General features: G+C 37.9%; 1 protein-coding gene and 1 long non-coding RNA gene across 5 annotated transcripts in view; one reads left to right on the forward strand and one right to left on the reverse strand.

The window, feature by feature from the left end:
- PCNX4 (pecanex 4) overlaps positions 1–10,983 on the reverse strand; it is a 42,228-nt gene extending 31,245 nt beyond the window's left edge. For 2 of the 4 annotated variants that reach the window (XM_060141911.1, XM_060141907.1), the window contains exons 1-2: positions 10,507–10,983; positions 3–747 (exon numbers count right to left, since the gene is read on the reverse strand). In XM_060141911.1, the coding sequence (XP_059997894.1) occupies positions 3–691 (689 nt within the window). In that variant the 5' untranslated portion in view covers positions 692–747; positions 10,507–10,983. Of the gene's footprint in view, positions 1–2; positions 748–10,506 lie in introns of those variants that run through there. The other 2 variants (XM_060141918.1, XM_060141921.1) reach the window with 2 other exon arrangements.
- A 113-nt stretch (positions 10,984–11,096) lies between these two features.
- The window catches only part of LOC132529898 (uncharacterized), a 138,770-nt gene continuing 135,899 nt past the window's right edge, over positions 11,097–13,967 (forward strand). Inside the window, exon 1 of the long non-coding RNA XR_009543610.1 lies at positions 11,097–11,230. This is a non-coding gene — a long non-coding RNA (uncharacterized LOC132529898). The remainder of the gene's footprint in view (positions 11,231–13,967) is intronic.

A 13,967-nucleotide genomic window follows, 5' to 3' on the forward strand; every position in this document is an offset into this window, starting at 1 on the left:
ACCTGTGTGCAAGATCTATAGAAACAAAGAAAAAAATATAAAGAGGTCTCATAAGAGGAGTGATTTCATAAGTATCCTGGGTTTGGAAAGTTGCAGTCTCTGTAGCTGTGTTTACAATTAATGAATATTCTCCTATACACAATGTCATCCATCCAAAGAAAAATAGTAGAACAGTCCCTCCTGCACTGCTATACAGCAGGGTTATTCTATTCGGAAGCAAATACCATGTTCCAAGACCACACACTAAGCCAGCAAGAACAGAATGAAAAACGGTATTGGCTGTATGTTTTTTGCCAGGAATTAGAAATTTGATGGTCTCAGCACCAGCACAACTTGTAAATTCATGTTCATCTTCCTCTGCTAAGATATCTGTGGTCAGCATTCTTTCCACTGTCACCCATCTGCTTCTGGCGTATAAACTTGTGAACTGGATGACAAATGCAGTGAAAAGCATTAGTCCACCTGAAAGTGCTGCTGTATAATAGTCCTCCAGGATGCCTAACTGGTACAAAAGTGTTCCTATTCCACCCAAAACCCATGGCATCAAAAAAAGGATAATCTGATTAACATATATGTAAGGAGGGGCACAATAGCCTAAATTGAGTCGAGGGCCTCCAAGAACAGTCTGTGGAAAGCGCTTCAGAAAGAAGTCCTGTTTGTAATCATTCAGCAGAGGCACATCTGGACTCATCCTTCTCACTCAGGATTATTCTGAAAGTCACATCCTTTTCTGTAACACAGCAGTCTCTAAGAAAAAGAAAAAAAATCTATTTGAAAATATCATACTTAAAACATGAGGGAGAAAAATCCCATATTTCCATTAGTTAGTTCCCTAGTGCAGGATTTGTAACTTCACTTCTCTAGCTCCTTCCCATTGCCTGACACATACTTGGCACAAAACAAATAGTTGCTAAGTACTTTTTTTTTAATTTGGAAAAAAGTCATATTCACTATTAATTTACCTGGAACTTAGATAAACTTGGAATTTCAGATTTTGAGGTCAAAGGAAAGTTCAAAAAGCCAGTACTCTCAACTCAAATCTACTAGTGGTTTAACCGATCATTTCCCTGAGTGCTTCTGTTGTTTGTTTCTTAACTTTTCTATTACAAGGGTAAGCAAAATTTTTCTATAAAGGGTCAAATAGTAAATATTTTTCTGTTACAATGACTCAACCCAGCTGTTGTTGCAGGAAAGCAGCCATAGATAAGTGGATATTAGTAGCTGTCTTCCAATATAAATTTACAGTATTTATATACAAACAGGCTATGGGCCAGATTAGCCTGTGGGCCATAGTTTGCCAACCCCTGCTCTATAAAATAAGGATATTCTCTATAATTCCTTTGAATTGAAATGGAAATAGAAGTGGAAAGTAGAAATACTAAGTGTGAGTCACATCACTTAACAATTATAGTAAACTTTTCTGATAATTCAAAAAGTCAAACCCTGCTAAAATAGTAGCATTTCAATAAAAAGCCACTGGCAGCTCAACATGCAGTAGGAAGGACAATGAACTGGAAACCAAAGGACTCCAAGAGTCAGATTGCATGCTTATTATTAAGCATATTATTACTATGTTACCACATGCAAACCACTTCATGCCTCAATTTTTAGTCTCTCTTTCTCTTGTCAGTTTCCAAAATCTACCAGAACTAGCAAAACATGAAATAATAAAAGGACCCATATATGCTTTAGTCTAGATTATTTTCATTTAAGGGCCATAAAAAACTAAGGATCAAATAATATGGATTCTGTTCTCTTCAACTTTCCCTTTTCCTGTTTCTGAAAAACAGTTGCCTGTTAACAAGATCAGCTAGTGAAGCATTACCTCAGGGGTCATATACTAAGTTAGAAATGAAAAATTAAGTTTAAAGCCATCTTCATAAGGACAGACATATAGACCAATAGAATAGAATAAAGCGTCCAGAAATAAACCCTCACATATACAGTCAAATATTTGACAAGGGTGCCAAGATCATTCAATGAGGAAAGAACAGTCTGCAAAAAATGGTGCTGGGAAAACTGGGTGCCCACATGCAAAAGGATGAAGTTAGATCCTTACCTAACACCATATACAAAAGGTAACTCAAAATGGACCAACAGCTTTAAAGTATAAGACCTAAAACAACAACACTCTTAAAAGAAAACATAGGACAAAGCTTCTGATATTGGATTTGGCAATGATTTCTTGGGTATGACACCAAAGGTACAGGTAACAAAAGAAACAGACAAAATGGACTTCACAAAAATTAAATCATGTGCATCAAAAGACACTATCAACGGAGTGAAAAGACAATTGACAGAATGGGAGAAAAAAATAAGTTGTGAATATCCAGGATATATAAAGACCTCCTAAAACTCAACAACAGAAACACAAACAATCTAATTCAAAAACTGGCAAAGAACTTGAACAGACATTCCTCTAAAGAAGATATATAAATGGCAATAAGTACATGAAAAGATGCTCAACATCACTAATCATTAGGGAACTGCAAATCAAAATATAATGAGATAACACTTCATGTTCATTAGGATAGCTACTATCAAAAAAAAAAACCCCAGAAAATAAGTGTTGCCAAGGATGTGGAAAAATTGGAACCCTGTGCACTGATGGTAGGAAGGTAAAACGGTACAGTTGCTGTGGAAAACAGTATGGTAGTTCCTCAAAACATTAAAAATTGAATTACCATATGATCTAAGAATTCCACTTCTTGATATATACTACAAAGAATTGAAAGCAGGGTCTCAAAGAAATAATTTGTATACTCATGTTTACAGCAGTATTATTCACAATAATTAAAAGGTGGAAGCAAACCAAGTGTTCATCAAAGGATGAATAAATAAGCAAAATTTAGTATATACATACAATGGAATATTATTCACCCTTAAAAAGGAAGGAAATCCTGCAAATTGCTATATCATGGGTGAAACTTTAGGACATTATGCGTAGTGAAATAAGCCAGTCACAATAAGACAAATACTATATAAATCTACAAGGTACTTAGAGTAGTCAAAATCACAGACAGAAAGCAGAATAGTGGTTGCCATGGGCTGAGGGGAGAGGAGAATGGGTCGTTACTGTTTAATTGGTATAGAGTTTTACAAGATGAAAAGAATCACGGAGAGAGACAGTGATGATGCCTGTACAACAATGTGAATGCATTGAGTATCACTGAACTGTACACTTAGAAATGGTCAAGATGGTAAATTTTATGCTCTGTGTATTTTACCACACACAAAAAATTTAAAGCCATCTTAAAGTAACCTTTCTTCCTATCAGTTTAGAAGAGTCTTTCTGCAAGTCACTTCTACCCAACCAACATCAGCCATGGAGGGAGCTTTTGGATATCACAAAAGGTTTTTTGGTCATCACTAAGAATTACTACCTTAGAGCACCTCTTGCTATACTTTTGGGAAATTCTTTATACTGTAAATGTTTATCATCTTATATCTTCCAGCTACTAGCCTTAGCTCTATATAGAAAGTCATAGCTTTTACTCACATGACAGCCCTGCAAGTACTCACAAAATAACAGAACCACAGGGCCAGATGGAACCTTAATGGTTGATCATTTAATCTCAGGAAATGAAAAGATTGCCTTCCTCCCCTCTGAATGAGCATATCTCCTGTACCGATGTCAGTGATGTCAGTGTATTGTACTGATATGCTTGTTCAGTACAAGCCATAGGTAAGTAAGGACATGCTCCTATGAGTGTGGGTAAAGATTCTGATTTCAATTATCTATGGATGATACTATCAGACAGGAAATTGAGCTTGGATGGCTGGCCTGAGCATTTTGAAGAATCTAGATGTACCTGAAATTTCCCCAGGGAGTTAGGTAAAAGCTGACCCCTCCTTCTCCACTGAGGCAAGTGAGGAACAAGGTGAGATGGCTCGCTGGGAAAGGAAGCCAGAAATCGAAGATATCTTATAAACTAGATTATCTAGCTGTATGTTACTACCCATATTCATTAACCTTTTAGTACTTCTGAGTCTTTTGTAAATTTAGTTTAAATGTTCACCCATTTGATGGAATACTCTGTGATTAGATTCCAAACAGTGGAATATTCTCAAGATCTACTGTTGATTTGGAAGCATGGAAAGATGCCCACAATATACTGCAAAGTACAATAAACACACTGATGATCCCATTTGTATAAAAAAAAAAATAGTACACACACTTGTCCGTATACATGGTTATTCGGTGTGTATAAGTGTAAAAAATTTCAAAAGTCATACTCACTAGGCTGTGTTTGTGTGTATTTTACATATAACATTTTGACACCTCTTTAAAGTACCAAATATCCTCTAGAACTCTCAACCCATGCCCTGTAAACACATCCTGTGGCCTTCTGGCCGTCTGCTCATACCCTTTCCTTTGCCCAGGATGTCTTCTCCTTCCTTCCATAATTACTAATCTTAGTCAACTTTCAAGATTCAGTTTAATCCATACTGAAAATTTTGCAGAGCACTTAGACCAAACTATGCCTCTCTCCTATCTGTGTATCAAAAACATTGCTTGTTCATAGTACTCATCTTGTAACATGTATCAACAGAGGGCATTTCTTGTATTGTTCACCTCTTTACATGTTATCTTTTCAAATGTTTTTCTTTTCTCTGCTATTATTTGTGGGTAAGGGCCAAATCTTGAGATACTTCTGGTTCTCCATAATATTTAGTAAAATACTGTACCTTGGCACAGAAAGGCATGTACTTAGTACATTACTGGCATAGCTTAAGATGATTAAAGTTGGAGAACATTAAATATTGTTGTTAAAAGGGAAGTTGGATGTTATTTACTGTTTTTGAAAACTTCTTCCAGCATATCCTGCCTCATTCAAAACAGTAAACCCATAAACTCTTTATTCCCAGTTTTTAAATGTTTGGAAAGTATCTTCATTTATTTTTCTTATGGACTAAATAATGGCGTCTAATGATAGTACTATTGGCTCAGAGAAGATTTTGCCTAGAGCAGTATAGTATCCCAGTAATACTGGAGCAGGATGGGCCTGAGGGAGAAACATGGCTGGGTTTCTCCCATGGAGAAGAAAATGGCTAGAGGATTTTAACATGTCAGAAGTCCAATTTTAATTTGCTCCTTGTCTTATGCTACACTTTAATCTCCTTCATTACCAGGAAGGAGCAACTAGCTCTTACTGGGAGAGAAAAACAGGAAGAACGGCAGACACAAGAGGCAAAATAAGGCAGGAGCGATAATAAAGTGAGGGCAGATGAAAAAGTATGAAGGGTATAAGTTCCCTCAAGAAGCCTTTAGGAGAATGGGGGAGGACACTGGGATGGCGATTTATTTTAATGGAATATAAAAAGAAAGGCTGAAGGATACAGGATTGTTTGCCCTACAGAATGTTTTTTGAAAAGGTGTCTGTGGTCAAAGAAGTTTGAGAAACTATATACCAGATTGCAATCTTGAAGAGTCACAATGGATATCAGCAGACTAAAGACTCTGAGACATCTTCAAGTTAAAAAAAATACCACTGCAAATCTGCTTAAAATATGTCATTTGAGATTTCCAAACTTATTTGTCCTTGGAACCCATTTTTCCCTTGATATCTAATAACAGATCATGTGTGCAGTGTTTTATGGAAACTGCTTTCAGAACTATCGGCCTGGGCTTCAATCACAACCTTAAAGATTTAGGTAGGTGAAGTAAAGTTAAAAAGATATACCAGTTAAGGAGGAATGTCATGAACAAAGGTACACGAGAAAAAAATTATGGAAATTTGATAGCAAGTACATCAGGTTGTTTTTTCTAGTATTTTAAGGATAAAAGAGGATTACATGACAGATATTGTAAATTCATTTAGGCAAAAATTATGATAAATTGGTACTGTTTGACTTAAACTTTAATTACAGATCCTGGAATACTTCAAAAATATTTTATTTGTATGAAATGACAGTTACATTTCTATAGAGAGATCTTCTAAGTCCTAATCTGGATTAGTAGCGTGAAAAAATAAAATCAGAATAATTAAAACTAACTCCCTGGGGCTTCCCTGGTGGCGCAGTGGTTGAGAGTCCGCCTGCCGATGCAGGGGACATGGGTTCGTGCCCTGGTCCGGGAAGATCCCGCATGCCGCGGAGCGGCTGGGTCCGTGAGCCATGGCCGCTGAGCCTGCGCGTCCGGAGCCTGTGCTCCGCAACGGGAGAAGCCACAGCAGTGAGAGGCCCGCGTACCACAAAAAAACAAAACAAAAACAAAAACTAACTCCCTGAATGAGAATTTGGCATATGCTCTGAAAGACTGTTAAAGACAGATTGATGCATTTATATGGCTGCTACCTCCAACATGTTAAAATGAAAAATGGCTCAAGGCTTAGGGAAAAAAATTTTAAAGCTGTGAAAAGAGAAGTTAAGGGATAAAGGTGGCATCACAATAATCATTTAGGCCATATGCTTTCTTCATATGCTACTCTGAAAGCAGGCCAACAAAATAGCCATAGAAATGTTACTTTTTTTGGAATTTGAGCCACATTTCTTACCCATTATCCAAAAGGGTAGGAAACAGAGATCAATTTAGCAATGACCTAGAAAGGAGTACTTAGTTACCAAAACTTTAACTCAGTAACCATGCAATATATCAGACTGAAAATCCCTTAAAACAAAGAAAGAGATAACAAAAAGTGGCAGTTTTGGGGGATTATACTGAATTTATAGTTCTCTAAATTTGGCAAAAAGAATTCCTAGAAATAGAAGTTTTAGCAATTGCCTGATTTTGGTTAGCAAAGGTTACTTTTTTTTTTTAATCTAGCATATTGTTTTTATTGTTGGTTGATTTCATTCATTGAATCCACACATTTATTTTCTGTTCTATTACATTAGATTTTTTTTTACGGCAAGGACACTTAACATATGATCTACCCTCTTAAATTTTCAAATGTACAATACAGTATTGTTAACTAGCAACACAATGTTGTACAGTAGATCTCTAGAACTTATTTATCTTGTATAACTAAAACTTGTTAAACAGCAACTCTCCATTTATTCCTCCCCCAAGTGCCTGGCACATCATTCTACTCCCTGTTTCTAGGACTTGGATGATTTTAGATACCTCATGTAAGTGGAATCATGCAGTATTTGTCCTTCCATGATTGTCTTATTTCATTTACCATGTCTTAGGCTCATCCATGTTGTCACATATGGCAGGATTTCTTTCCTTTTCAGGGCTTACTAATATTCCATTTTATGTATATACTACATTTTCTTTATCCATTCATCAGCTGATGGACATTTGGTTTGCTTCCACTTTTTGGCTATTATGAATAATGCTTCAGTAAACATGAAAGTGCAAATATGTTGAAAGACCTTGCTTTCAATTCTTTTGGATAAATACCCAGAAGCAGAATTGCTGGATCACATGGCAGTTTTATTTTTAATTTTTTGAGGATTCCCATACTGTTTTCAGTAGCACTGTCCTACTTCTGTGTGATGTACCATTTTGTATTCCCACCAACAGTAGGAAGCTTCCAATTTCTCCACATCCTCCCCAACACTTGTTATCTTTTGTTTTTTTATAACAGCTATCCTAACAGGTGTGAGGTGATATTGAATTCACACATATTTACTGAGCACTTCTGCACTGTACCTCAACTATAGTTTTGTTGTACTTTCAGGAAACTTATTATGTTTTAATATACTTGTCAAATTTTACTAAATCTGGCAAAATATGAAACAACTTAATTCTCAGTTACTCTGGATAGAAATCATCTGTCATCACCAGAACACATATGTGTATTTTTTAGATAGCCAAGTACTAACTGTTGAGGGTACTAATAGGAATCTACAGATGCAAAGATAGTTACCCCTGTAATTATGAAAATACTCTATGGAATCTGAACCAAATGCTATGCCATGGATTAACAGCTAGATTCTTGAAGAGTCTTTTGAAAGACATCTGGTGCTTAAAGATGAAAAATACATTTCGTGTGTTAGTTTATCGATTATGTAGTAAGCACACTCCTCCCTTACCAGTAAAAGGAAAATCTACCCAAGTGCCTAAAAAGAACAAGGATGTTAACATCTCTTTGGCTATACAAAATGGTAATTTTTTAAATTCCAGATTTTGAAGGGTCTTTCAATTTAAGAGTTTTCTGTAAATTCACAGGAATTGGTATGTAGGGAAAACTGTGACTGGATGGGAGGGGTGATTAGATAGCTCAAAGGATCTATTTATTGCAGATTATGTATTGGCAAAGCTTCCCAGGTGGAATGATGAGTTGTTGGTTCTATGATTCACACTTCCCAAATGTACAACACTAGAACATGAACTGATAGCATTCCATTACTTACAGAAAACTAAGATGGTAGGAAATAGCCAAAGGTCACATCAGAGCATCATAAATGTGCAGCACTGCCAGTAATACTTCTGCTCCTAACCCAATCTACCCTTCCCACACCTCACACATCTTAGCCATTATAAATTCAAATGGATTAATAAGCTCTTCCTTCAAAATCAAGTATCAGGCAAATGAAGTCTACCACTCACATGAATTACCAGAAATAAATCAATATATTTTACAGAAAGTAAAATTGAGAACCTGTGATATTAAGTGACTGAACCAACACATCATGTCAGCTGGAAGAATACAGAGTTTTTCAATCACACCAAGCTACTGACATATGAAAGGAAAGTTTCTTTCGTGAATTAAGAAATAGAAGGACAAATTTGGAAAAAGGGTTTTCCGAGGAAGGTGGACCTAAGAGAAATCTACAAATGTCAAAATAGGAAGCTTTTGTTAGGTAAGCCAGCATGGCCATGGCAGGTAGGACTGCTTGATAAGACATAAACACAAGTGGGGAAAGCGTCTAAAAGAAAAGGTTCTCACCATGAAGAAAGTGAAAACAACTCACAGAATGGGACAAAATTATTGCAAAAAATATATATGTTAAGGGACTTATAACTAGAATATAGAAAAATCTCTTACAACTTAATAATGAAAAAACAAATAATTTAAAAATGGGCAAAGGATCTGAATTTCTCCAAAGATAATATACCAATGGCCAGTATAAGCACACAAAATGATGCTCAACAACATTACTCATTGGGGAAATGCAAACCAAAACCACAATGAGATATCACTTCAAATCCACTTGACTGGCCATCAGAAAGACGGACAATAACAAGTACTGCTGAGTTTATGGAGAAATCAGAACCCTCAAGTGATAATGTAAAATACTGCAGCTGCTTTGGAAACAGTCTAGCAGTTCCTCAAAAGGCTAAACATAGAGTTACCCTATGACCTAACAATTTCATTCCTAGGTATTTACCCAAGAGAAATGAAAACATAAGTCTACACAAAAATTTGTACATGAACATTCATAGCAGAAATATTATTAATAGCCAAAAAATGGAAATAACATAAACGGCCATCAACAGATGAAATAAAATGTAATATATCCATACAATAGAATAGTAATAGACTATAAATGACATTGAAGTACTGATGCATGCCGCAACATGAATGAACCCTGAAAACAGAATGCTAAGTGGAAGAAGCCAATCACAAGAGGCCACATATTGTATAATTCCATTTATATGAATTGTCCAGGACCAGCAAATCTATAAAGACAGAAAACAGATTAGGGTATGCCTGGGCTGGTGGATATAGTGAGGACTGGGGGCAGGGAGAGTGACTGCTAAAGGGTACAGTGCTTCTTTTGGGAGTGATGAACATGTTTTAAAATTGAATTGTATGGAATGTGAATTTTTATCTCAATAAAGTTCTTACAGAAGAAAAAGAAACAGAAAAGATCCCCAACGTGGTATTTTCTGTGGCAGTTAATAACTAGCAGGCATCTCTTTAAGTAGGAAATTTTAAAGCAATGGTCAGGTGCCCAAACAGTTAAATTACTAAAATGGCAACGTGTGAACTGGCTTTGGATGCTATGATAACGGTTTGGAAATTTGGCACAGGTGGTAGTAGACACTCAATAATATAAAGGATGGTCTTTGCCCTAAATGCAGAAATGAGCTAACAAAGGAAAAATCCACCTAATATTATACAGCTGAATAAGAGAGAAAATCAGTTCAGAGGCCTGATAAGTGACTTCTGATGGAGTAGACTTCATTGAAGTAAATGTTGGCCCTTGATAAACAGCGGGCTGTGGAGAGAGGATGCAGATCACTGGGGAAAGAGTTGTTCCTGTTCAGGGGTCCATGATTTGACCACTATGGGGCAAAAGGGGAGATAAAAGAGAGAATGAACACAGTAGTAAGGGGCATAGTTTGTAAACTTTATTGGGATAACAAAGCCATCCCTAAACTAAGACTGAAAGGGCCATTTTCCATTTCGCAAGTGTCTCTTAGAAATAAAATGCTAAAACTCAACGGGCTAACGCTGCCTTACGAAAGAAAATTAAAATCACACCAGATTGATGCCTCTAGCGACTGAGCTCATCTCACGTCTTAAAAAGTGCAATAATCACTCTGCACAGCCTTGGAAATTAAGGCTACCAAGAAGTTCCCAGGTGGGTGTCGGGAATCTAACGTACCTCGAGTCACCTGAAGGAAGAGGCGACGCGAAGGCATCCGGGGGACTGCGTTTTTGCAGGTAAACCCGTATAGGGCGCTCCCGCCGGGAGGCTGCCTGCGGTCCGAACGCGGAGGCAGAAGAGCTGTGGCGGCCGGGGCAACCAGCTTACCGCGGTGACGTCTCGACCCGCTCCCCGTTTCCATGGCTAACGTCAACTCCAGCGGGCGCCACCCGGCGCGGAACGGAGCTCGCGTGCTCTGGGGAGGGCCGGGCGCTCCGCTCGCCCCGCCCCTTAGCCTGAGGTCGCGTCTGGGCGTCCAGCCTCCGGCCCACCAGGCGAGGCCGAGCGCAGGGAGAGGCGCGCTTCGTCCGCTCCCAGGCCCGGGCCAACGCTCGCATGGCCGAAAACCTTGGGAGTCGCTTGGGTTCCAGCCTCGCCTTGGGCCCAGACGCGGCGCCAGGGTTCGCAGCGTCAGGGTTCGCAGCGTCAGGGTTCACAGCGTCAGCCCTGAACTTTCACCCGCGTCGCGCCCTTACGCAAGAGCGTCGTTGCCCTGGTGACGTGACGTTCCTCTGGGGTAGTGCTCTCTGGTGGATAGAGGCGCGGCCGCCATTTTTAGAGCGTGAGGTGCCCAGTGATCCGACTGACGAGTCCCGGCGTAGTGCGACTCCAGCCGCTCAGGGTTCTGCGACGTACATTAACCACAGCCGCACTTTGGCCGTCACCACCCAACACACCGACGGTAATAAATGCTTTTAAGTGATACTTCATACATATACGTGTTCGCTGTCGCCCCTTTATTGCATTTTTCCCCCCCATGATTGGATTTGTGACTGTATTTTAAATACTAGGAACCAAAATACCCATAAGTGAAACATGCCACTAAAGTATCTGTTTATTAATAAAATAAGGCAAAGTTACCGTGTTCCATCAAAAACAAAACAAAACAAAAAAACTGGCAGACTATTATTGTGGTATTAATTTCAGGGCCGGGAATCTTTACAGGGTGCCCGCGAAGTCCCCAGTTTTGCTAGTTTAAAAATTAAACGCATGCCCATCACCCACTGCCTCCATTTTCCACCAAGTTTCATTGCTTCTCCAAGTTCTGGACACCTTCCAAGTTGCCAGTTGGGAGCCCAGGAGGCGGCCCCTGAGATCTTTAAATTGGTCTCTGACGATTTAGAGGTAAGTGTACCGGAACGTTGAAGCCAATTTGTCGATATCAAGGTACCCGAGTTTTCCCACGTGATTGATAACCTAGCAGTTCTGCATACACGAGACTTCTGATTGGCTTGAGGACCGTCTTTAGATAAGGATCTCCTTATCTAAAAACTATGAATGCGCCCTTTTTTGTTTCTTTTGTGGCTTTACTGAAAATGATGGCTTAGTTCTTAAGCACTTAGGTTTTCAGGCCATAATGGGGAAAACCTTTTGGTATTAATCAAAAGAAAGCCAAGGCTTATAAAAAAAGAAGATATAAATCTATCTAGAGGAAAAATGTAGTTTGTTGAAAGCATATGGAAGAAAACCCTGGGCGCCATCCATGACAATGAGGTACATATATACTTGCTTTCGACGATACAATTTGCAGATAGGACTTTTCCTAGTTTGATGTGAAGAGAAAGTGTGTATTTGGTCCATCCCTAATGTTTTCCAGTCTTTTGGGGAACCTCAGTCATCATGGGTCACGGTACCACATTAAGCATCTTTGAAGCATCAGCTACCGCTAGGAAGTCAATATAGAGTGGTTAAGAGTAGAAGCTCTGGGGTCTGGAAGCCTGAGTTAGAACTACTGGGGCCTGGGCAGGCCACCCCAAAATATTCCACAGTGGCATATTGATTATTTTGAATTAAAGTTACTTAAGGAATAGCGGATGCAAGAGGGTCCTTTGAACCTCCTTTCAGTCTCCCTGAAACCAAGGAGCTCCTATGTGAAAGTTACCCTCTCTGTACCCTCCCAGTATTCTACATTTTTAAAAAAGTTGAAATCACAATATTGGAATTGAATGCCAAGATTTGGATATTAGTGGCTGCAAAGAAAAGCATCAAGAGAGAAGACGAAAGGGACTATAAAATGATTGATTTCTTACATGGCTTGTTGAAATTCATCTCATTGCATTTATATCACATATCGTGATATGCATGTAAATGTATACAAAGGCCAAGTGAATGGGTAGAAATTTTAGTATGTTCCAGCATATTCACAGGCACTTGAGTTGGGTGACATTGGGTTATGAGGATATTAAAGACAGGGAGTGACCACTTGTTAATTGTAAAGTTTCATACTGAAGCTTCCTTTATTATAGAAAATATCTCATACCACACAAACATTCATAAGTAGAACAAATAATGTATAATATAATCATAGCTTCGCCATTAATTGGTTTTAAGCTTTGTTATAAAAGACAATATATTTTAAATTACAGTTCTGAAAATCTTACAGTAATTCCTGTAGGGTGAAAGGATAGAGTTTCTCAGGTTTTGATTTTGATGAAGAAATTTGAATTTTATTGTGTAGCTTTTAAATTTAATTATTTCACATCAGTAACTCCACAGATTAGATTTTTAATTCTAGAGGTGGTTCAATTAATATTGTTTTAGAAAGTTATCACCACTGGAACTTACTTTACATAGTCATTTAAAAAGGAACACAAAATTATTAGTAGCCTGGAAATCACTAAATTGCAGTATTTAAAAGGCTGAAGTTTCATTTTTTAAAGTTATGTTACATTTTGTAAAAGTTTGTGAATATAACTTCACTGAAAGATCAAATTTTAAGCGTAACCAAACTCTGTAAATATCCCCAGGCATATTTACAATTTCACTCTTTACAAAAATTAAGTTACATGCAGATCTGAATTAATAACAATGATTCCCCTTTATTTTGGCATATAAGAGTTGACTTGGCATAAGAGTTGACTCTGCAGATTTCATAGTCTTTATCCCCAGTGTCCTGTATTAAGTTTGGAACATCAGTTAACCTCTTCTGTTGACAATGTTACCAAGAAAAAGATGTCTTATTATTAGTAACATTAATTTCTAATGCTAGAACTGAAGTTAGTAACCTCAAGTTGGTGTCCTTTTCCTGGCATTTGCCTGCTAACTTCTTTGTTTATAAGTGTACCAATTGTTTAGAATTGTGTGAACATTATTTTCACTTTCCTATGGAATGAATATATAAGGAAATGCAGTAAACAGTTTGCCTGATAAAATTTCTGTTTGAAGTTGTAATTAAATAAGAATGTGGCGGTGGGGGAGGGTTAGGTGTAATTTGCCTAAAGGTAGAAGAAAGCTTATATACCCTCTCATAATGTCTCCAGACTCATGATACTATTGCTGTTGAATGGAAAAGTCCACACTGGTTAGAATTACTTCCTAGAGCTTGCATTGTGATGCCCTCTTCAGGTTAATATATTTAAAAACATGAAAATTGGAGGTTACTCACAGATAAATAATTTAGGGGATATGAAACCACATTT

This window comes from Lagenorhynchus albirostris, chromosome 1 (genome assembly GCF_949774975.1).
Source record: "Lagenorhynchus albirostris chromosome 1, mLagAlb1.1, whole genome shotgun sequence".
Lineage (NCBI taxonomy): Eukaryota > Metazoa > Chordata > Mammalia > Artiodactyla > Delphinidae > Lagenorhynchus > Lagenorhynchus albirostris.